At 43.8% G+C, this 22,128-nt stretch overlaps 1 protein-coding gene across 3 annotated transcripts; it reads right to left on the bottom strand.

Moving 5' to 3' along the window:
• Window positions 1–183: 183 nt before the first annotated feature.
• On the bottom strand, window positions 184–21,975 carry LOC135392130 (ubiquitin carboxyl-terminal hydrolase 7-like). Of its 3 annotated transcripts, none has more exons than XM_064622813.1 (30): window positions 21,638–21,975; window positions 19,195–19,477; window positions 17,850–17,948; window positions 17,692–17,765; window positions 17,422–17,486; window positions 16,292–16,380; window positions 15,425–15,533; window positions 14,670–14,800; window positions 14,557–14,611; window positions 13,443–13,807; window positions 12,118–12,271; window positions 11,143–11,290; window positions 10,992–11,061; window positions 10,060–10,191; window positions 8,909–9,074; window positions 8,737–8,836; window positions 8,091–8,183; window positions 7,957–8,024; window positions 7,749–7,903; window positions 7,253–7,352; window positions 7,123–7,190; window positions 6,948–7,056; window positions 6,617–6,694; window positions 6,446–6,549; window positions 5,660–5,828; window positions 5,435–5,482; window positions 4,632–4,703; window positions 4,473–4,569; window positions 1,366–1,494; window positions 184–1,308 (listed from the first exon to the last, which is right to left on the bottom strand). In XM_064622813.1, exons 1-29 carry the CDS (start codon window positions 21,705–21,707, stop codon window positions 1,388–1,390), a joined length of 3,378 nt encoding a protein of 1,125 aa, XP_064478883.1. In that variant the 5' UTR covers window positions 21,708–21,975; the 3' UTR covers window positions 184–1,308; window positions 1,366–1,387. The 3 variants fall into 3 exon arrangements, with proteins under 3 accessions (XP_064478883.1, XP_064478884.1, XP_064478885.1); XM_064622814.1 differs by lacking the exon at window positions 21,638–21,975 and adding an exon at window positions 21,156–21,389; XM_064622815.1 differs by lacking the exon at window positions 21,638–21,975 and adding an exon at window positions 21,171–21,389.
• Window positions 21,976–22,128: the final 153 nt, after the last annotated feature.

Below are 22,128 nucleotides of genomic sequence, written 5' to 3'. Positions count from 1 at the left end.
AAAAAAGGGGGCTTGCAACCCAAAGCTCTGCAAAATCTTGTCTTGGATGGTGAACACTCCCGCACCACTCGACAACTTGTGTGGGAGTAACGAGTAAAGCACGTGTAAGGTTACCGGTATTGAAGTACGAACTCCATGACCGATACTGGATACAAATTTCTAACAAAAACAAGTAGCACTGCCAACCTGTCACGCTTTTATTTTTCAAAACTCTCATATCCACATCGCGTTCTAAATTAAAATTCATTCGTTCCTTTATTCTGCACGTCTGACATACGTGCCCTGCTTTCTATACACAACGTTGCTAGCTCACACAATTTCGGCAAAACTGCAGAGTTCGTGCAGGAAGAGAAGGAAAAACATACTGCTGGGGGGGAGTGAAAACAAATATTCTGCTGCCATGGGTAATCAGCAGCCCTGCATGCTCAACGAGTCACCGATCTAGGACACTTTTTTGAAGCTTCCGAAAGAAATGCAAAAAGGCTTAAAATCTACCATAAAAAAAAAAAACTGGTAGTACGGCCCACCCAAACCTTAGTAGCAAGCAAGCATGTTCCTCTTTAAACCGTTATAATCACTCGTTTTTAATTCCTACAAACTCACAGCTAATATTTAAAAAATGGGCCGAGGTGAGTGCTACGATTGTAAAAAAAATGCACATGGCTTCCTTCGTGTCCGTCCTCTGTGGGGGGGGGGGGGAAGGGGGAAGAAAAACTGCTTCCGTCGGAGTGGTCCTTCAAAAAAGCGGGACAAAGGAAGAAAGACAACTCCACACCACTGCAGCAAGGTGCGCGTCGCACATAACTCACACGTCCGCACACGTCGCACTCTTTTCACACGAGAGAAGAAAAAAAAAAAAATGCTCAACACCGTTGTCTCGTCCTCCGCCGCAAACCGTTCCGCTGGGACGTCTCTCGTTTCCTCGGCAGACGCTCCTTTCGTTCAAAAAAAGGTCCGCTGGCGTTGCCGGGAACGACGTCGAACACGAAGCAAGGCCACCAAATACGTACCTACAAATAGGGAAGGGGAAGAAGCTCTATACGAGGGGGTCGATGACACGGCGGCAGGCAAGCCCTGGCGTGACCTCGACGAGTGTTACAATTTGGCGGCGAAGTTTTTTTGTTTTTGTTTCGGAACCCCTCCTCTTGTGTCGCTGGCAAAAAACGGGAGAACAACGTAAAACTAGGCAGTGGCAGCCACGGGGGGGGAACGGGAGGTCATGGGAGGTGCACACGTTGGTCGTCGTCGTCGTCTTGCTTGCGTGTCGTGTGATAGGAGCTGTCTTCGTCGTCGCTTTCGTTGACGTGCCTGAAAAAGCGAGAGCAGTGTCTGAGTACCGTGTAAGTACAGTACGCACTGCAGTACCTGAACAGCAACGTGAGCAACTTCAGTTGTGAATTTTTATGGCCTTCTCCAGGTAGGTGTAGCGGGAGCGCTTGGGCGCCTTGTTGACGTGTTCGATGCCTAGCCACGGCCGAGGGTGCATCGCTGCTCCTGGAACAATTGATTGATTGATTGATGTATTTAAGACATTTCTGCCTTTGGAGACACGGCAAAAGGCGCTGGTGCCCGACGTGGCCATGCCCCCCACAAGTTGGAGGGTGACGGCGACGCGTCTAGTGCAATACATTCTATATAACGCGTATTTAGTATTACCTACAAACGCGGTTGCGTGGATTCGAACGGAAGTGTTCAGTTACAATTTCAGCCCAACACGGTTCATTTATAATTTCTATGTACCGCGCAGACAGTAATACCCGTGCCACACGGGCAGAAGAAAATGACATTAGCGTGTAATGTCAGTCAGGTCCCAAATGCCGTTTCTTACGATAGTTGCGCTACACGTCCGATTGGAATGACATTAAACGCGATGATGTCTATGCGGGTCTTCAACTACCCGTGTAAGAGATGGGGTACTCCAAGAGCGTAAATGTGTTCAAAGAGATTGAAAATACCCATAATGTCTCACAAAATGAGAAAATTTGCTTCATTTAATAATCGATGGTCTGTACTATGTCGGGAAAACTGTTGTCACCTTGCCTGTCATATGTGGCAGACAATGCCAAAACCAAATATGTATGAAAACAAAAAACAAAACAATCGTTAATAACGCCAGGCATTTTGCCAAAAATAATGCTCCTTTTCGTGTAATTTATAAAATAATTGCGCGGTGCACAGTAGAGAGTGGCTTTTTGGAAGTTTTAAATCGCTCTTGCGCTCAGACAATGGGAGCGAGGGTATGCATTTCGTGGGCAAATGAGTTGTGGCGATCTCATTATGCGGAAACTGTCATTTGGACAAATGACAGTAAATATCTCCATATAGCGCAGCATGAATGACATTAAGACTTAACTCATTACGCACTTAATGTCATTTTTCGTGCCCGTGTGGCAGGGGCATAATATATCGAATAGAAAGACTCCAGCACACAAAGGTTTTGGGATGTGAAACTTTAAAAATGAGCAGCCAGTACAAACGCCCTAACTCCATAAACTTTATCGCAGGTTTTATATTATAGCCGTGCGAATAGCAAAATTTCCAGGGCAAATGGTTTACAAATATTTCGCTTACACTGCGAATCGAAACCAAATAATTTCTTCAGATGGCAAATGGATTTCGAATAATCAGAAAAGGCCCAATTTGAATAATTTCGAATACCTCATGGTGAAATATTTTGTGGTGTTGCGCTCATTAGATGATGTTCTGCACCAAACATGTGAGCCTTTTCACCCAGCATAACCTATTGTGAGAGAAGGGTCCCTCTGTGTTGTGCATGGTAGACTGCATATAGAGTTAGTCAACATGGTCCATGGCCTTGTGTGCATCTCATCATTTCTATGTTTACATTGTGAATTTCCTGTACTTTTTTTTAGAAGCTGCACATGGTATTTCCATCTGTTACTAAACACAACTCTGATCGTTGGTAGTACATTTACTCGAACCTGCAATGCCCAGAGTACAGCGTTGACCATGAGCTCACAAAATTTGTTGACTTTAGTGACAGGATATTCTAAACAATGTAAAGTGGGCTTCACATAACGCCCGAGTGTAATGAAGTGAAGCCTTCTTGCAGAATAGAGCCGCCAAAAGAACAAACACCACCAAAAGAACAATGGCGGTAATGTGAAGTGGGCTTCACCTATCCCCTCGATGTAATGAGGCGAAGCCCACTTGCAGAATGGCGATAAGAGAATTTCGAATACTGAAAATGGGTTGCGAATGGCATTCGAATAGCATCAGATATTCGTTTCATATTCGAAATGTTGAATATTTGCCCAGCTCCATTTTGTATGGATAGGAGTTCTTTAAAGGTACCGTAAAATTTTCTATTCGATAGTCTGAGCCATCAGAACTTTTAACCTCACAATTTTCATCCAGCTGCACTCTTAGTTTTTATAAAATTAAAATTAAAAATTCCGGCAACACTGGGTCGAATTCGCTGCCAACTGCTCGTCAAGTACGGCGGCAAAACTACATCGCATGCACATAACACTGTCTAAAACAAAGGAAGTCAGCTACATGCCGGCTATGTAGCCATCATGAGCAGCAAGCCAGTCGGGAACATAGGTCACTGTTGCTCGACAAATTGGGTATCATTTCCCACCAGATGTCATCCCGAGCCGTCTTACCACAATTTTGCTAGCAAATTGAAAACATTTAGCGTTCCCTGTCGCATGTACTGTAATTTGTTGTGCTGGGTTTACAAGCAGTTAAACTATGCCACCAATATAGCGTGTCTCTCTGCTGCTCTACAGTACTACCTTTAATGGTGGCTCTAGCATCAACAGGGTTTTCCACGGCACACCCGGAACATTCCACGATTGTAGAATGAAAACCCTGGTGCTTCGAAAAGATAAATTTGTAATTGCACGTACAGCTCGTTTATGTAAAGTGAAAACATTTTTTAGATTTGTTAAAAGTAAGGCAGGAGTGGAAATGGGCATAATAAGTCTGTCTTTTTGCCTCAGGTGGCAAAACATTTCAAAACTAATTTAATATCACCTAACACTCGACAGCGATCAACTTTTAAACTAACGATATGTACCATCCAGGAAAGCACAGCATGATTAAAGGAAGGTGTTATTATATGATTATTATTATGTGATTAAAGGAAGTTATAATTAGGGCCCGATTTTTTGGTTTTTATTTTCCAGCAAAATCGGGGGTAACTATGGTTATATTTTGCTTCAATAATTCAGGTGTAGTCGGGTTGAACTGAACCTGATTCAGCGCAATTCTTGTTGAGCTCGTTGTGATGACTTCGGATCCTCCTGGTACAGCAGTTTTCGGGGAAATATTGGGTTAAACCCCGTTTTTTCTGATTTGAATCGAGGGGTAAACATCGGGCGTAATCGGGGATAACCCTAAAAAGTCAGGCCCCAGTTATAATTACCCCGATCAGCAACCGCTTTTCACCGTTGCGTTCTTGATAAGCAGGGTATTTAGAGGGCGTTTACAAATGAGGTACCAACCCTGTGGCTGTTGTGTTGTGAAGTCTGGTAAGTTGACTATGTATTCATTGTCTTCGATGAACTGCGCCCTGCCCATCACCACAATGGCAAACTTGTACTGAAAGACAAAAGCGCACATTTTACGAAACGCTGCTAGGTTTTGAGATAGCTGATAATCACCTTTTCAAACTCCTTTTCGGGAACGTCCAACTTTCTCTGGATCCTGTCCTTAACTTTGGAGAAAGGTTCTCGCTATACCACAAAAAGAAAATTTACGAATTAAACTGACGAACTTGCCGAAGTACAGTCAAACTCCTTTACAACGGAGTTCCGGGGACTACAAAAAGAATTCGTTCTGAAGGTAAAGAGCATGCACACCTTCATTGGAGCACTACAAGGTCATAGCATTATGAAATAACTACTATACCAGTTTGCAAAAGCATTCTAAGAAGTACTGTTGAAAGACCCGCATTTGCTAACAAACGCAAAATTTCAGACCTAGGATTTCTATACAAGCGCAACTGCTCCCTGCTGAGTTATCACAATTTAATGTCAAGTAATAAAGTAATGTAAAGTGTTAGTGGTGTCGGCGTTGAAAGCCACGTCGTGCGCTCAACCAGGTCACCTAGCGGTACGGTTTGAATGTTTTAGAGCAGTGCCGCCTAGGTTTCCAATTACCAATCCAATCCAAGTACACAATCCAAAATGGCGGTTTCGAAGTTGCCGCAGTAGTGCCCAAAATAGTCTTATTGGTGCTTGTCTGCAAGCATTTTAGCCCGCAGAATCATGCTTTCGGATGGATGGTAGTAAAAATGTTAAGCCTCTGAAAAATCGGTTGGCTACTGTATTATTGGATATGCTCATGCAAACCTGCGCGCACAGCGAAGTAACACTACGACGGCAACGTTCCACTATCGGTGGAACCCCTCCGGGACCCTTAAAGTTCAGGAACACTTGGATGATGGCACGAAAATAAAACTCACGTGCTTGATCTTGAGTAGGAACGGAACGCCAAATGTTGAGAAGATCTCCTACAGAAAAAGGTGCAAGCTCACGTTAACATCATGGTGCACAAGTTGAAGTTGCACCATTAGATTAACAACTGATTTCTCGCAGGACTGCAGGTAAAAGCAGGCACAGGCTTTTTGCTCCAAGTGCCCACACTGTATTTCAGCGAAATAAAGCTTTTGATTGATTGATTGATTGACCTTCTGAAAGTGTGCACAGGGAACGATGAGCTCGTCATCGGAGACGACAAGGTCTTCCCGCGGAATCTCCTCGATGCGGTAGGTCTTAGAGTTGGCCTGGTTGAGGCTGTCTAGTGCCACCTCCTCTCTTTGGATTGTGAAGATCTTGTAACTGATCACCTCCATCAACCTGATAACAAAGATATCGTGCACTGTCACCAGAGAGTTCACGAAACAAAAAAAAAACGTTTAATTTAGAAAATGATTTAACAGATTACATAGATACAGTGGCACACAGGCTTAACTGAAACGCACAAGCGTCTTTCCAGTGCATCTGGTGGCGAACGGCATGGCGTGCTAGCCTAGCCGGTTGTTTCATCTGCCCGCCACCAGTGGCGCCACATACATGCTGAGACTAGGGTACCTCAATACTAGCTTCTTCTGCTTAGGGTGAAGACAACTGCGTCGTCTGCTACGAATTTCTGCCATCTTTACGCCCATGCACAGCTCGATGCGCTCACAAAAGTGTAGCTATACGCTTAGCTACACACTACATTTTGGCGTTGAGTAAATACATTGCGGAGGAGGTTTGAAAAAGTGGGTGAAATCGGTACGCAGCATTCATGCATGGTAAGTGTGGGCGTAAACATGGCGGCTTTGCGGCATTCGCTTCTACAAACCCCTACACAGAGTGAGCTAGTATTCAGGCATACTCTAGCTGGGACCTAGTTTGAAACCCAATGGTCAACACTCCACAGCGCTAGTGTCTGAGGGAGTCACACAGTTGATTGTTGTGGCCAGAGGTACCTGAGTTTTCCTGTGCCATCTTCTGCAAGTTCCACCTGTTTCTTGGCCTCCTCCAAGAGGTCTTTGACGCAACCAGTCTTGTTGGGGTACAGGACTAGCTCTTTCTGAAGAACACGTTAACGTACGCACATTAATGACGAGGAGACAAGAGAGAGAGAAAGGAACTCTCACCTCTTCCTTTAATTTGCTATTGACCCAAACACACTTGAACTGCTTCTTGTCCTCCAGTTCATTGATTGGTATACTGAGCTGTAAAAAGTGCAAAGTCATCAAGCAAGTGGGAAACAAGCAAAGTAAGTACAAGCAAAGTAAAGTAAGTGCTGCATGAGGAAGCACAAAGTAAGGGATTAAGAAGCAAGGCAGAAGAAAGTAAGTGAGAAGTGCAAGAAGGAAGTGCATGGTAAGGATGTAAAGTAACTACAAATCAAATTGCAAAGTGCAATACAAGTGAAAGCTTGAACCAAGTGCAAAGTGAGAGGGGGAGAAATGTGGAAGAACTGACCTGTTGGTAGTAGATTTTTTTGGGTTGCCTGGGCTTAAAATACACTAGCAGGTCCTTCAGGGTGCCTTCATATGTACATCTCAGTGGGTTACCTGGACCCTCTCGGTAACTAGAAAATAGGCAATCTGGTCACTGCCAAGGCACTTGGAACAACAAGGCACGATAAGCCACTTACCTCTGAACCTTAAAAAACTGTAATAAATAGGGGTCAGTGCCTAGCCTCTGCGAAACAGCGTTGGCAATCTGGAAAGATGCGCCCAAGTTATCGTCCCGCCATCCAACTGTCGGCACGGAGGTCAACTTACCTGGTCGTAGTTCATTTTCAGTGAGAGCTCGACAGTTATGCCCGGATCGTTGGGAATGGACTTATCACAGAATGTTACTTCTACCCTGTAGAAGAGGTCCCTAGAGAGAAGCAATGAAAAAAGGTGTCACTAAGCGCCTCCACAGTCACAGCAGGACAGATTTTTTGTGACCGGGGTCAGACTTTTTCTCGTTAAATGCCTTTCCTTGATTTGGGGAAATATTGGATTGGAATAATATTGGATTGGAATATTAGAGATATTTTGAAATCTAAATGCGGATGAAATTGGGTGCTGCAGATACATTTTGGTTTTCCAAACATGTTTTAAATCCAACCTATTCCTGCCGATACATCAATGTCTGCTACATGATTAATAGCCCTTGTTTCGTATCACCGAGCTACCAAAACCGATAACAACATGGTAACCTTGAACATTTCACGAGACGACTTTTTGTAAGGTTCAGGATGCCAGATATACTTTCCCAGGGGGGCCTTACCTGAAGTATTCCTTAACAGTGGGGAGGTCAAAAACATCTACATTCAGTTCTGCTTTCTGAAAAACAATTATATCTCCATCCATGAGTTCCCCTAGGACCCTCTCTAGGGGGAGATCAAGGTCTTCGATTCGTTCAACGATGTTCGGCTTCACTTCCTGCAAAGTCACAATCCGTCACAATCCAAAGACGATCAAAATCCAACGCTCACCTCGTACAACATTAACTCCGTGTCAGACGGAAAGCCCGCCCGCTTGTTGAGTAGTGGGACCAGTTCGTCTGCAACGCAAGCGTCAACTTGCTAAAAAACGTCCTTGTCTGAGAAGAAAGAGACTATGTACGCACTTGCTTTGGCTGAGATAGACATGTACGTGTGGCCACAGTAGGCAATGTGCTTTAACCGTGGATCGTACAGCTTGAAGAACAGGAGGACATCCGCTGGGAATAGATCAGATCAGAGAGGACCCCTGGTTAGATTAAGTCTGATCGGATTGGACTGCGGCTTAGATTGAATCAGATCACACTTCAGGTTTGATTGCGTCGTGGCTTAGATTAGATCTGGCCATGCTCTATCATTAGGGCCTGACTTTTTCGGGTTTTATTTTTGACCAAATTCGGGGGGTAAATATCGGGTGATATTTTTCATTCGAAAATTCGGGTGTATTCGGGTTAAATCCCGTTAGGGCATATTCTGTCGTCAGGAATTCGGGTGATTTTTTTTTTGTTTAATAAAAATTTGTCTTAACATGGAACTAATGTTTAGCAATGTTATCAAACTTTATTTTAATGCACACTTACGAGTGTGCCACGCGACCCGGATGTTTTCGGGTAGATTCGGGTTAAACCCGAATTTTACGGATTTCGTTCGGGGGGTAAATATCGGGCGGATACGGGTTTAACCCTAAAAAGTCAGGCCCTATCTATCGTATGCAAATACCTCCGTGATTAAATTAACCGAAGTTGGGTACCCCCCATGGTTTGTGCATCTTACTCTCTTTGTCGAAGTCCGGTAGCCGGTCCACGGGTTGATCGGGCGCTATCGTTTCCAAGAAGATGGTCCAAGGATTGGCATTCTCGGACAGGTCGATCACCTGCGCAACAGCAATGGTACACTGTACGACTTTGTCACCCCTTACCGCAAATCAACGCGAATGTAAACACACAGATTTGTTCATGTCGTTCTCGAGGTCGATAGCAGCCGGTCGGAAGGTCTGGTTGGACCTGTACGTGATGGACCATGGCCGGATGCCCTGGATGGGGTACTTCATCTGCTCTGCCATCAGCTCCATCAGCTCTTTTAATGTTGCCAGCTTCTTCACTTTAAAAGTTCTGAGTAAGGAGACAAAACAGTATGAGTGTCTGCGAACGCACCAATTTCCGCACGTTAATCGAGGATGGCGGAGAGATCACCAGGCAGTAACGCTTATTACGAGAAAATTGTAAATGCACCTATTATGTCTACTCCTCGTTGAGGACAACAAAGATACTATAACCGAGACATAGCAAGGATCAACAACCAGTAATCCCAGTAAAAAAAACATGCTACATTTGCAAAATACAGTAGCTTTAACAAGTGAACGTGCAAAACACTACACACGCATAGAGCCTGAAGTTTTGGGGAATTTTTTTTTCTTCTAAGTTCGGGGAGGAGGGAATCTGGTAAATAAACATGTGCTCTAAATTCACGCGAATTCGGGTGAAAAAACTTCCAGTATGCTAAATTGTACTGTACTAGCTGTACTAGTTAGGTACAAATGGTGAATATAGCTGCATTTGCTGCTAAACAAGCTAGTGTGCATTCCTACAGATGTCTCAGTGGGGGAAATTTGACAGGTAAAAATCTGGTTTCACCACAAAGAGGCAACAATCAATTCGGAGGGTTAAACCCTAAAACTTCAGGCTCCACACGTGCATATTTGATTGGTGGGACTGGGAATACAGTCACTGAAGTCTCCACACTCTTTCATATCCCATACTTAGTGGCGGTGACACTGATAAATGTGGTTCGTTACCATCATGCACCACTGTACTGCACTGCCAGAGTACTAAGGCAAAAAATACGCATTTTTGTACGCGTCACGTTTCTCAAAGTAGAGACCCCTGAACACATTCTGGTGCGATCTCAGAGGAGGCATTCTTATTGGTTCTCGCGAGCACGTAAGCTGCCGTCATGTCAAAGCCAGATGAGTCCATATTCGTGGAGTGGATTACAGGTTCACATCAACAGAAATCCCAGTCATTTATGCGTAACTGGGATACCTTAAGCATCACAACCCCTTTTTGGAGCATACCAATGAGACAAGCCAAGCCTAACCTGTAATTTGCCTTCTCCATGTCATAGAGATCATTTCCCTGGTGGCCTGCAAAGTTGTCCTCAGTGAGGACCTGGACGCTCATGTAGAGGTGGGCTTCGTTGCGTTCTTTGCGCCGTAACGCCTCCTGACGCCTGCCAGACAATATCGTGAAATCAATCACTGTCAATTCACCCCAAACATGCAGAGACCACTTTCCTAACATGTAATGGATCAACTATCAACTTTAAATGCAACAGGAAGAAGTAGAGGAGCAAGAGCAAAGCTGGGATGATATATAGTAGTCCACCAAGACTCTGGCTTTTTGATTTTTCAAATGAAACCACTGGCACCATGAAACGCAACAAAGGGCCAATGTGTTTCCGTTTCAATATTTTGGACTGTTTCTTACAGGAACAGTCCCTGCGCGCAGCTTGGCTCAAGCTTCCTCGGTTTTTCCGACCACATTATCTCTAAAAAAAACTCAGGGTACTTTAGAATAGGGTCCAATATTTCAGACTCTTTTGGCAGCGGTCGCACCAATGCTGTGTGCACGTGCACAGGAGCTCAGCTCATATGTGTGATCTCATCTACGGCTCTTCAAAAGCATTCAGCACGTAGTGTCAACAGCAGCACAAAGAGCGTAAGCAAAATGTCGGGCATTATGACAAAAATGATTATACGATGAGAGATTGTAAAAAAATCAGAAAGAGCTGAAGTGATATCCTCTTCTATAGTGCATTTTAAATGCATTTCGAGCTCAACAAATTTCTTTTGTTTTCGTGAGAACTGGATGTTTTCATGCATAAGTGGGGTGTTTCACCTATAATGTTAATTTTTTTGAATTTTTTAAAATTTAATTTAATTTTTGGACAAGTAGATTGTTTAGTACAATTATTTACATGTTACGTGAGACACCCTGTTTAATTGAAAAAAGAAAAAAGACCAATCTCACTTCTCTTCCTGAAGCCGTTCGACTAGCTGCTCTGGGATGTCATTTTCCTGGACTGTCTGCAGGACTTCCTCTGCCAAAAGAAAAAAAAAAAAAGTCAACAGACTCGCAACACACATGAAATGCCAGAGTCAAAAACCACAGACACACTCACGTATGGCACTGTCCCGTATGTAGACCAACATGTAGGCATTGGTGCAGTGCCTGCTGACAGCAACGTCGTCATCTGTGCCGCCGAAGTTGTGGTCTATTGCCTCCTGCTTCGTGCAACGAGACACTACGTCGTCATCAAATTTGCACCACTGCAAGGCAGGACGTTTATTACGTTAGCATTTTGGGACACCTCGTGTCATACTTCCGTTCCATTTCTGTTGATTAGGTCAAGAAGTAGATTTCCTGTATATCAATGCCTGTGCATGTACTAAATGGAACAGGTCATATTCCTTTTGCTTTCAATTGCATGCCTGACACAGCTCACATTGAATAGACTCGTGTTGTATTTTAAAGCCATCACGGGCATCAATGCAGATATATGGTTGGAAAACACTCAGGTATCACAACGTAAAGTAGTTCTCAAAAAGCAATGCGAAACATGTTTTCCTCATCTCAGATTTTGGCATTTACCAGAAAACAGTATTTAACATCATAAACGGATGAATTCATATTCAATTTCGATATTGGTTCGTATTTGATATGAACCCAAGTTTTACTATTTGCCCAGACCTAATGTATTGCAGTATCCAAAGTTTTTAATGATATTTTTTCGTGACTGAAAAGCTGAAGGTACGCCCCATTAGGAACAGCGGTTCTCCTCATTGGAACAAAGTTATCAAACTATCCATAATGAGACATTCAAAATATTAAAACTGGGTCTTTTGTGAATATTCAAATTTGATTCACAGCGTGCGCGAGACATTCATAATCAACTCGATTTGCAAATATCGCAATTTGCGCAGCTCTATTAGCCATAAAAATCATTCTCAGGAAGCATAATGCGTGCAGAATTGAAACAAGCACACGTCCTTAAACCTACAAAACCTTAACCAACTAGTCAATGTACCAAATTTTCATGCAGACAGCAATCACATTTTAGGAAATCCATTTAAAATTAGGTGCAATGGACGCTGACCTTGCCATCGCCCTTAGGGTTGATAAAGACCACGTAGTGTCCTCCGTGGTTGTCTCCACTGTGGACTAGCACGGCATGGAGGGTGTACGTTGCCGGACTGGCCTCAGGTTCGTGTAGGAACTCGTTCAGGTTTAACTTTTCAGGAAACTCAAACCTGCGTGTGTCAGGCTCGTCAGCAAAGCAGCCCGTACACGATGGCCTCATACAAACAGTGCTGCCAAAATGTTACTAATGTAATTGGAACTACATAATCAAACCATGTGGTCGCAGCTGCATAATTTAGCTATTGGCTCACCCCCAAGCAGAACAGGTGCAGAGTCAGTAGAAAAATATCTCCCTTAAAACTTGCAAGCTCTAAAAATATAGTAGTTCATGCATTATACAAACTAGCTAACTAAGTGATTTTACTACGATAATTTATATTACACGTTATGCAATTCCTGCAAGTGCGTAACCAATATGTAATTTATGCGACGAATTTATTATCTGATAGGCACAATGAACTTTATTCAACTTAAATATATTTATAGAATCAATATAAATTATCCATATGCTAATTTATAGATATCAATATAGTTTAATGCAATACACACAACATTTTCTTCTAAAATACACTCCATTACTCTAAACCAGAGCTCGGCAAAATAACTCATTTATGAGATAACTCAAGCTGCACTCAGATAGCGTGAGCTCCGTTAGTGCACTCATGCTGACGCGTCTCTCAGCCATACCAACGGGAACCACTGTGTGCGGCTTCGAAAGAAATCTTCCGCATCAATGCCATTATCGCGTCAGTCCGCAATCGTTGTCTGTCTCGCTGTCTTCCGCCGCAGCAGTCTGACGGTGGTGTTCAAATTGTCACGCGAAAACCGTTTCGGTAGGCCGTGATTTCAAAGAAACGAAACGACTGGTCATTGCTAGGGCCTGACTTTTTCGGGTTTCATTTTTGGCCAAAATGGGGGAGGGGGTAAATATCGGGCGATATTTTTCATTGGAAAATTCGGGTGTATTCGGGTGATTTTTTTTGTTTAATAAAAATTTGCCTTAACACGGAACTAATGTTTAGCAATGTTATCAAACTTTATTTTAATGCACTATTACGAGTGTGCCACGCGACCGGGATGTTTTCGGGTAGATTCGGGTTAAACCCGAATTTTACGGATTTCGTTCGGGGGGGTAAATATCGGGCGGATACGGGTTTAACCCTAAAAAGTCAGGCCCTAGTCATTGCGCATGATCTCGTCACGAACTGTAAGCGAAGCCGCGCATTTATCGCGCGGTACGGAATAACGAAAAGTTGAGCAATCGAGCCCCCGGACACATACCTGTCGTTGATCTTGATGTTGTTGTCCGTCATGGGATCGTACTGAAAGCGCAGGAGGTGCAGGTGTACCACGGGCGGGAGGCAGGCAAATATTATGCCCTTCTCCGCTTCCTGCAGCCCGTATTCTCCAGCGTCGTACTTGTTGTCCCCGTCTAGACTCTCGGTGGCGCAGTAGTCCTGGAAGGACTCGTGGATGTTCTTCTTGCCCTTCACGTTGAGCTGGATGTCGTAGAAGGGCTCCATCCGCCGAGACGCGTACTCCACGTGCTTGCACTTGATGAAGGATATCATCTTCCCTTCAAAGAGCCGAGGGATGGTGCCTTCCACGCAGGTGCCCTTCATTTTGCTTTCCATATTGTCCAGCAGCTGAAAAACGTGTTTACCACCGTTTGTTCCGTCGGCCTTGCCTCCACTCACGAAACGCCCCATTTCGCCTAATTTCTTTTAACCCGATTTCTCGGGGTTTCGCGGCACTTGTAAGGTGAGTGCTTTTTTTTTGTTTTTTCTTTCGTGGTAACATATATTTAGAGCCCGAAGTTTTAGGGTTTAACTCGATTCTTCCCCGAATTTGCACCCCAAATTGAAGGCTGCCTCTTTAGGGTGAAACTCAATTTTTACCCAGCAAATTGCTCTCACTAAGACGTTCGCAGGAATACACACTAACTTGTTTGGCAGTAAATGCGGTTACGTCAGCGTTTGTACGGAACCAGTACAGATAGTTTGAGTAACTGTGGCCAGATTTCTTCCTGAATTTAGCATAGTGGAAGCTTTTCCACCCGAATTCGCGTGCATTTAGAGCGCACGTTTATTTACCCAATTTTCACTCCCCGAATTTGGAAAAAAATATTTCCCAAAAACTTCAGGCCCTACCTATATTGCAGAGATCGAGTCAACAGTTAGAACAAACACAACACTTGAGCCTCACAAATGCCCAAAATTATAATGATTTCGAAGGACAGCAGTTGACAAGAATTGAACTTGCACCACTCTGATTGCCATTACACTGTGGCAACATCTTTCACTTGCGCGCATAAAAAAAGATTTGGACACACACAATTATATAGGACATCGGAAATACAGCGACAGATAGGAACAGAAACAGTTAGGCTTCTTACCACTCGGCAGAGCTCCTGAACATCGTGTTGCATGAACGAGTCGAGCGTCTCCCACCTGCAAAGAAACGAGAATGAGGACAATCTCTGCAGAAGCACACAGATACCACACTCACCCGAAGGACTTGGTCAACTTTTTCGTGCCTACGGGCTTGTCCGAAAACTGCAGTTCGTAGAACACCCTCTGCAGTGCGAGGGCCACACTTTTCGAAGAGTCGTCGCTTTCTGTGGGCATCTGGTAGACTGCCTGCACAAATTATGGCCCACAGAAATGAGTGAAACAAAGGCCTATGCCCCTTGATGGATCAATGAATAATAGTAATAATTTTAAGAACAGTCAGCCGCTATGTAAGCAGCTGCCAGAGATACACGTGGCATCTAAAGATAAACTTCAGAGTGGTTTCAGCACCTTCTGAAACGTTGACACACAAGTCAGTGCCAGAAGCCCCATTGGGCCTTATTGTCTCACAAGGAAGCAACAACCAATTTCTACTTGTATAGACAATACTGTATTGTAAAAAAAAAAACAGTGGCATCATCCCGATACATTTTCCTGAGCTCCTACTAGAAGTGCTACCAATTCCTCTCTGTCTGTAAAGCGGAACATCACACCAGATAATCACGAGAAATTAAGAAGAAGAATTAGAATTATCAGAAATATGATATATTGAATTCGGTCACACTTGTGACAGAATGTTGCTAAGGTGCATCTATAGCACACCAAGGACAGGAATTTTCGAGCACCCCTAGTCTTGCACGTGCTTGTAAGGTGCGTAAAGATTACAGAAAGTACAGAAACAACAGGAACGCTCATAAATTCCGCAGGAGATAATACAAGTTTCCTGGATGGAAGTTTCAAGAGCCTCCTTGCCTTTCTGAGCTGGTTTGTAAAGAACAGTGTCTGCAGAAGAGAGTTCATGTAACAGGTAGCACCCTGGTTCTTGAGGCCCACATAGCCAGTGTGCTTCTTGGAGTCCCAACTACATGAGAGAGACATACAGAATATGTCATCACACTTTCCAATCATGGCTTCTCGATTACACTCAATGCTGCCATGTATATTTTGTTCATGCTGCAATTAAGCACGTACAAGGTAGAACGGTGCAGAGCAATCCAGCGAGTCAAACCCAGGACGAGTATGGGACAGTTTTTGCGGGGCCCAGCTTTTGTCCGTCATTATTATCCCAGTATGAGTGGAGCCTGAAGTTTTAGGGTTTAACCCGTTTCTTCCCCGAATTTGCACCCTGAATTGAAGGTTGCCCTATTTAGGGTGAAACCCGATTTTTACCTGGCAAATTGCCCTACCGTTTTTACCAAACCAGTACAGTTTGTTTGAGTAATAGAGTGCAATTTCTCCCAGATTTTAGCATACTGGAAGTTCTTCCCCACGAATTCACACAAATTTAGAGCACATGTTGATTTCCCCAATTTTTATCCCCCCGAATTGGGAAAAAAAAAATTTCCCGAAAACTTCAGGCTCGAAGTATGGGTATTTCTTTTTCTTTTTGACGAAAAAAGAAGAGCCTCTGGGGCTATTTGCCAAGACCAAGAACAGCTCTGATAAAAATCCAAATATATACGTCCATCAATATTAGCTCAAAGCTACCATCACTAAGCCTGTTTTCAGGAATGTTGATGTTGGCAAAAAAATTAAAAAAAAGGAACAAATTGAATTCAGGAATGTCTTTTTGGGTACTCTGAACAATGCAGGAAGCCTCGGAAGAAAGAAAAGGCTTACCTGACGCCGTGCGGTGCATCTGCGCACACCCAGACCTCCAGGATGATTGTGTCATCTAATATGTACCCTTTCTCTGGATCCAGCACATCCTGTAAATGGGGAACAAGTTCACTTCTGCACTCTTCATGGCAACCAGTTGATAGGTGGCTCAGGCAGTCGGGGGGTAAATTACTTACAAAAAAATACGGCAACTTATATCAAGCTTGTGCAAATAATAATGCAGTTACACCCGTTCCAAGATGTAATTAGCAAGGTGTCTACCAAACTGTTTCCAGGTTTTCACCGACCATTTCGAGCAAATTCCCTGACCAAAACAAAAGGAACGCTGTATCTACTCCGACGTTTTGATACAGATTACTCATAAAACAGATCATTGATTGAATAAGAAGGATTACTGATTGAATTCAAACAAATTGTATACAAATATACATGCTTCTCCTTACTGTTTAAAACAATTTTTTTCCCCCCCTGCAGTAGGGATACCTAGTATTACTGTGCATCACTTATGGCCCTTATTTTCTTTTGTTAAAGGCCACTTATTTGTAGGCTATTCTACATTTTTGCCTCCGAGCTTGTTGTATTGAACTGTTACTCGCAGTAACTGCGAGTAACTAAGTTGCTGCAAGTAAGTAAGTATTGCTGGCAACTGCACTGATCTGCACTCGCAATTTGAAGCGTAATGTCATGGCACTTGTCTGCAATTTTCCCTTACTTCAGCTGCTTTTTGGCAAATTCCCTGACAGTCCCCTAACTCTTCCAGTCACATCAAAATTCCCCCGTACAATTCCCGGTTTTCCTGGTTGACAGACACCCGAACTATAGTTAGTTACTTAAGTAGGGTAGCTTAGCTACTGTGCAGTTAACTCTTCACAAAATTCGATAGCCCTTCAAGGCACGCCCTCTGGGATGACAGCGGGCGACCAGAGTACTTAGGCCAATAAAGGTGACCTTAACATTTTTTCCACAATATTTTCAAATTGTGTCTTTAGGTAAGTTGACTGAATTCCGTCATCCCATTGTGGAATTAGTGGAAGTCAAATGGCACCGAAACTATTTAAACATTAATTTACCGAGGGAATTGACACCGCGTTTCCAAAATTAAAATCGACCGGTGTAATAGCTGTACTCACGCTCCATGTCATGAAGTGGCTGAAACCCCAATCGTTTTCCTTGCTGTAAAACAAGTGCTGGATTTCTGGAGAGGGGATAAAACAAAAGCAGAAGAGTTAGGGGCCAACACCCAAAAAGTCCGTCCTTGCAGTCACAGTCACAGTTGCTTTAATCTTTGTAATAAGTGATCAGAAGAACACTTGTCTAACCACATAAACCTCACAAATGTACACAAGCGTACAACTTCTACAGCACATGACAAAACTAATGATATGGTCAGAGAAGCTCACTCCGTATGAAGTTATCGACCCCTTCTTTTTGACTGATGAGCCTCAGCTCCGCTGCTGCATTGCATGACCAGGTTCTGAAAAGTTCAAAGAAAAAGGAACACTATTGAGCAGACGTCACTCGGCACACGGCACAGCAAGTTGAGACGGAAGTATCTTACGACGATTCAGATTCCCCATTGCATTGGAGGAAGAAGCCCAGACTCTTGGTCGGCTGCCGGTCGTTGCCCGTGTTCGTGCGGGGCATAACCATTATTTTCCTGCGCATCGATAACCACAACACTATGACGTGACAGTACGATACGATATGTGTCGTGTCTGATACCTATTCTGTCTGTGTAGTGCCATTAACAACGACTGTGACACAACCATGTGACCTCATTAAGACGTGACTGTCACTACCATAGACAAGTGCTCTCGAAGCTTTCCATAAAAAGCACTTTCTCAAAAGCAGGCGCCTAGACGCCTACGAACGGCTAGATTAAAAATGTGACAATACTGCGATTGGGGACGTAGACCTAAATCTAGCCAAGCTACCGTAAAAATTATTTTTTTTATTTTTTCGTGTTTTGGAGCGAATCTGGTTCAAAAAGTAACACGCGGTAACCGAAAGAGGTTGAACACGCTCGTCGGTTATAGCTCGTATTACTTGTAGCTCGTATTACAGAGGCAGAGAAAGTAACAAAAGTGGGACATTATTACTTTAGTTCTAACTAAACAGTTCTAAGAAAGGGGTCAACAACTGCACAAGTAGTTTAACCCTTACAATAAACACCCTTTTCTGTCACTTCCTAGATTATCACTAGATTATCTTGCATGAAGAGAGATTAACATAGATTTTCAAGTGTCACGCATTTCAATTACTGCACAAGCGATTAATTTCGCAAATTCCGATGGAGGCACAATTAGGGAGTATATTTCACTGGACCTTAATTTTGTGGTTCGTTGATACTGCACCACCGAGTTCTCAGGGGTGCCACTTACTTCGCGGGACCTTTAATTTAGCGGAAAAACAGCATTCGATAAACTCCCGAAAATTACTACTTATACATAGGCCCTGAAGTTTTCGGGAAATATTTTTTGCTAAATTCGGGGGGTAAAAATCGGGTGAATGAACGTGTGCTCTAAATTCGTGCGAATTCAGGCTCAGTTAGTCAATCTAACTACCTCATTGGTACAAATGGTGATGTAACTGCATTTCCTGCCAAACAAGTTAGTGTGCATTCCTACAGACAACAGACAGTGCAGCGAGGGCAATTTGCCGGGTAAAAATCGGATTTCACCCTAAAGAGGCAACCTTCAATTTAGAGTGCAAATTTGAGGAAGAATCAGGTTAAACACTAAAACTTCAGGCTCTACTATACAGTAGCTGGTGAGTTCATACACCTGGGAAATTCTACTCATCTGTGGCGCGATTATTCTATAAAAAAAAAAAAAAAGAAAGAACAGCAGGCAGTCGGATCAGACCCTTTCTCTCGCACCAAAAATAGTTGACGACGTTCTCACCAGGGCAAGTTGCGTACGTAGGTGGGAGGGCTCAAGAGCGTCTCTTTCAGTCTCGAGAAGTTTGGCACCGTGAAGCGAAAGGTGGCTTCGGAGCGGGCCTCGTCTTCTTCCTCCATGGGGTCGTCCGCCATGGCGGGGTCACGTGGCACCGCGGGGGGCATGGGCTCGTCTCCCCCCACGGGAGGCACCACTGTATCTCCCCCGTTCATCAAGCGCTCCCTCCCACCCCCCTCTGTTGGGGGAGGCTGTTGCTGTTGGGAAACTGGCAGTGTCGGGTTGTCATCTGAAAGGGGTTTGTTAGTCGGGTCACTTTCAAACTAGCCTCGGATTTTAAGATGCCATTTAGAGAGGGGGGAAAAAGTACCTAACTTGTAACTGCATCCAAACTACTTCATATTTCTAAAACTCCAGAGACTAAGGACTACGGTGACAGACACACATGGACATAGTCTCAAACACAGCTGAACCCTACTAGAAAGACTGACAAAATTTAAAGGAAATAACGAGTTCCCACAGGAACGAACTGACAGTGTCTCTCTCAGTAGCCTTCGGTTCAGAACTGATTCTCTAGCTTTAACAGTAGTACTCTGCCACAAAGGGCTACAACCATTGCAGGCCTTAAGATGTTTGACAATTTCTGATGTACGATCTTTATTCTTTTTATTTTTAGGGCGTTAATAATATGAATTCCAATCTCCAGCTCAATTGCTTCTTAACAATTCTTTCTTTGTGAAATTACTTTGTCACTTGCACGTTTTTGATGAGTTGCAAATTTTGTGCCTTCCATCTACTGGACGACAACACCAACGTGGGGTGCTACAATACACCGATCATGTCTGACAGCAACTCCTATCTAAAAGTTGGCCGTGCAGAGAGCTTTAGTGACGCTGAACGTGCTCCTAGTAGAGAATGGCTAAAAAGCAAGCGAGCTGGTGATTAGAACTCACAATATTAAAACCCCAGGGACTAGGGAAGGAGGAAACAGACATTGTCTGTGTGCGTTTGCTTTGTACTTCCCTAGTCTGGGGGGGGGGGGTTTAATATTAATATGGTCCTGGTACCTGCAGAAAGCAATTCTGCATTTAGTACATTTTTTAATGGACAGAAGGACCAGTCAATGGCATCAAGTTATACGTTATTTACACTGTGTAACTCGTACCATCTCTAGTATTTGGGGAAGGACTTTCTCAGTGTGGAATGCTCCCGTTTCACGACACTCAGAATTTCTTGGTAACATTTTGTAAAGTGACTGAATCAAAAGACACAAAGGCACACACAGTTGACTCAGACGTTGTGATACCGCAATAACATCACTAATAAAGTACTTTATCACTCACGTGCTAAGTAATTTCTGCTCTGAACGCATACCAATAGGTCATTAACCAGTCCCATAAAATACTGTACACTACTACAGGTTAGTTTCTGTGTAAACCTTGCGGTACACAGTTGTATGCCAGTGGTGCAGACACAGACTAAAACTCCAAAAGAACGCAACAAAGCAGACACCCACATGAGACGGTCACAGAGTGCTACTCGCCGAGGTACACCCCATTGTGTACCTCGGAACATTCGTCGAGACCCTTTCGTCTTGCACAGCAGCAGATGCTACCTTTGCCACATCAGAAGCAGAGTAATCGTGGCTGGTCCACCTGAGGTCTTTTAACGGTGATCATTAACCGACAAATACTTTCACGGCCTGAACAAACCCTGCTATTATGACACATACCAGATGGCAGGCCCAGAATGAGAAATTACAATGGTGCAATATCCCAGAGCATTCACACAGGGTGCATCAAGCAAGCTAGTGCTTCCTCGAGGGCCTACAGGACAAACTGACTACCAAGACCTACGTCGCTAATCCTAGACGTATTTCGAAAACAAAGGCAACCATAACCAATGGTACAGGACTCGCGCAAAAGAGGCAAACACAACAATGCTATAGGAAGGGTTCCATGACTAACAATTTTCGAGCTTACGTTCCGTCCCCATCACGTCAAAGCCATCATCAGGTGGAAGGTAGATTTGATTGTAATAGATTTGAACATATCACTGGAATAGGCCTTATTTGTTTTCTGATCGAAGTACTACACTGGCAGCTACCGGCTCGCGCCCGTAAGCACGCCCTTAGTTTGCGATACGGCTGGCTAGGGGTTGCTTTTCTTTTTTGTCGTTATCGCTGCGAGTGCTGGCAGTCCTCGTCGATCGGTTCCGTTTTCTTCTCAACGTGTATTTTTGTCGTCGTCTTTCGCCCGTTTCTCGCGCGTCATTCTGCGTTTTTTCTGCGCATCTTGCGTCAACGTTTTGTGTGACAACATCCGTCTTAGGCCTAACATAGGCTTAGACTCGCTCATGAGCACCAGCCGCCGGCTGAGTGAGCCGTCAAAAATGCTGCCGGAGCAATGTGTCGCACGCGAGGCGGAAAAAGTTAAGAGCGTCTTATCACCTTCTTGTGTATCCATTTCCTCGGGTTCTGCCGGATTGTCGTCTTTGTCATTAATAACAGAGTTGTTCATATTTAGTTGTTCGACTGTCTGTCGAGCTCTCTTAGATCGGGTTGAAGTGTTGAGACGTTCCTTCGCAGTCGCCAGAGTATTCTTTCCAGACACTGTCACTTTGACGTGCTTGCTCGCTATTCGCCCAATGTCTGCTGGTGTCAGCCCCCCAAACAGGGGAAACCATCCAACAACAAACTGAATAAAGGGTCACTACACCGAAACCAAACGGACGGCGGATAGGACTCCGTTTTCGCACGGGTCATGGAAATAAACAAGATGGCGTAAATTTTGCTGTGCATGCCGGGACGTCTGCTTTTTAAATCGATCTCATTCTTATATTACTGATTTTATTTGCAGATAGAGTCCACATTTAGAGCAATTTTTATCTATTTAGCCTGTCTTTAAACATTCACTTAACTTTTTTTCTCGTTCTCGTTGT

This window comes from Ornithodoros turicata, chromosome 4 (genome assembly GCF_037126465.1).
Source record: "Ornithodoros turicata isolate Travis chromosome 4, ASM3712646v1, whole genome shotgun sequence".
Classification (NCBI taxonomy): Eukaryota; Metazoa; Arthropoda; class Arachnida; order Ixodida; family Argasidae; genus Ornithodoros; species Ornithodoros turicata.
This window is presented reverse-complemented; position numbering and strand designations above follow the sequence as displayed.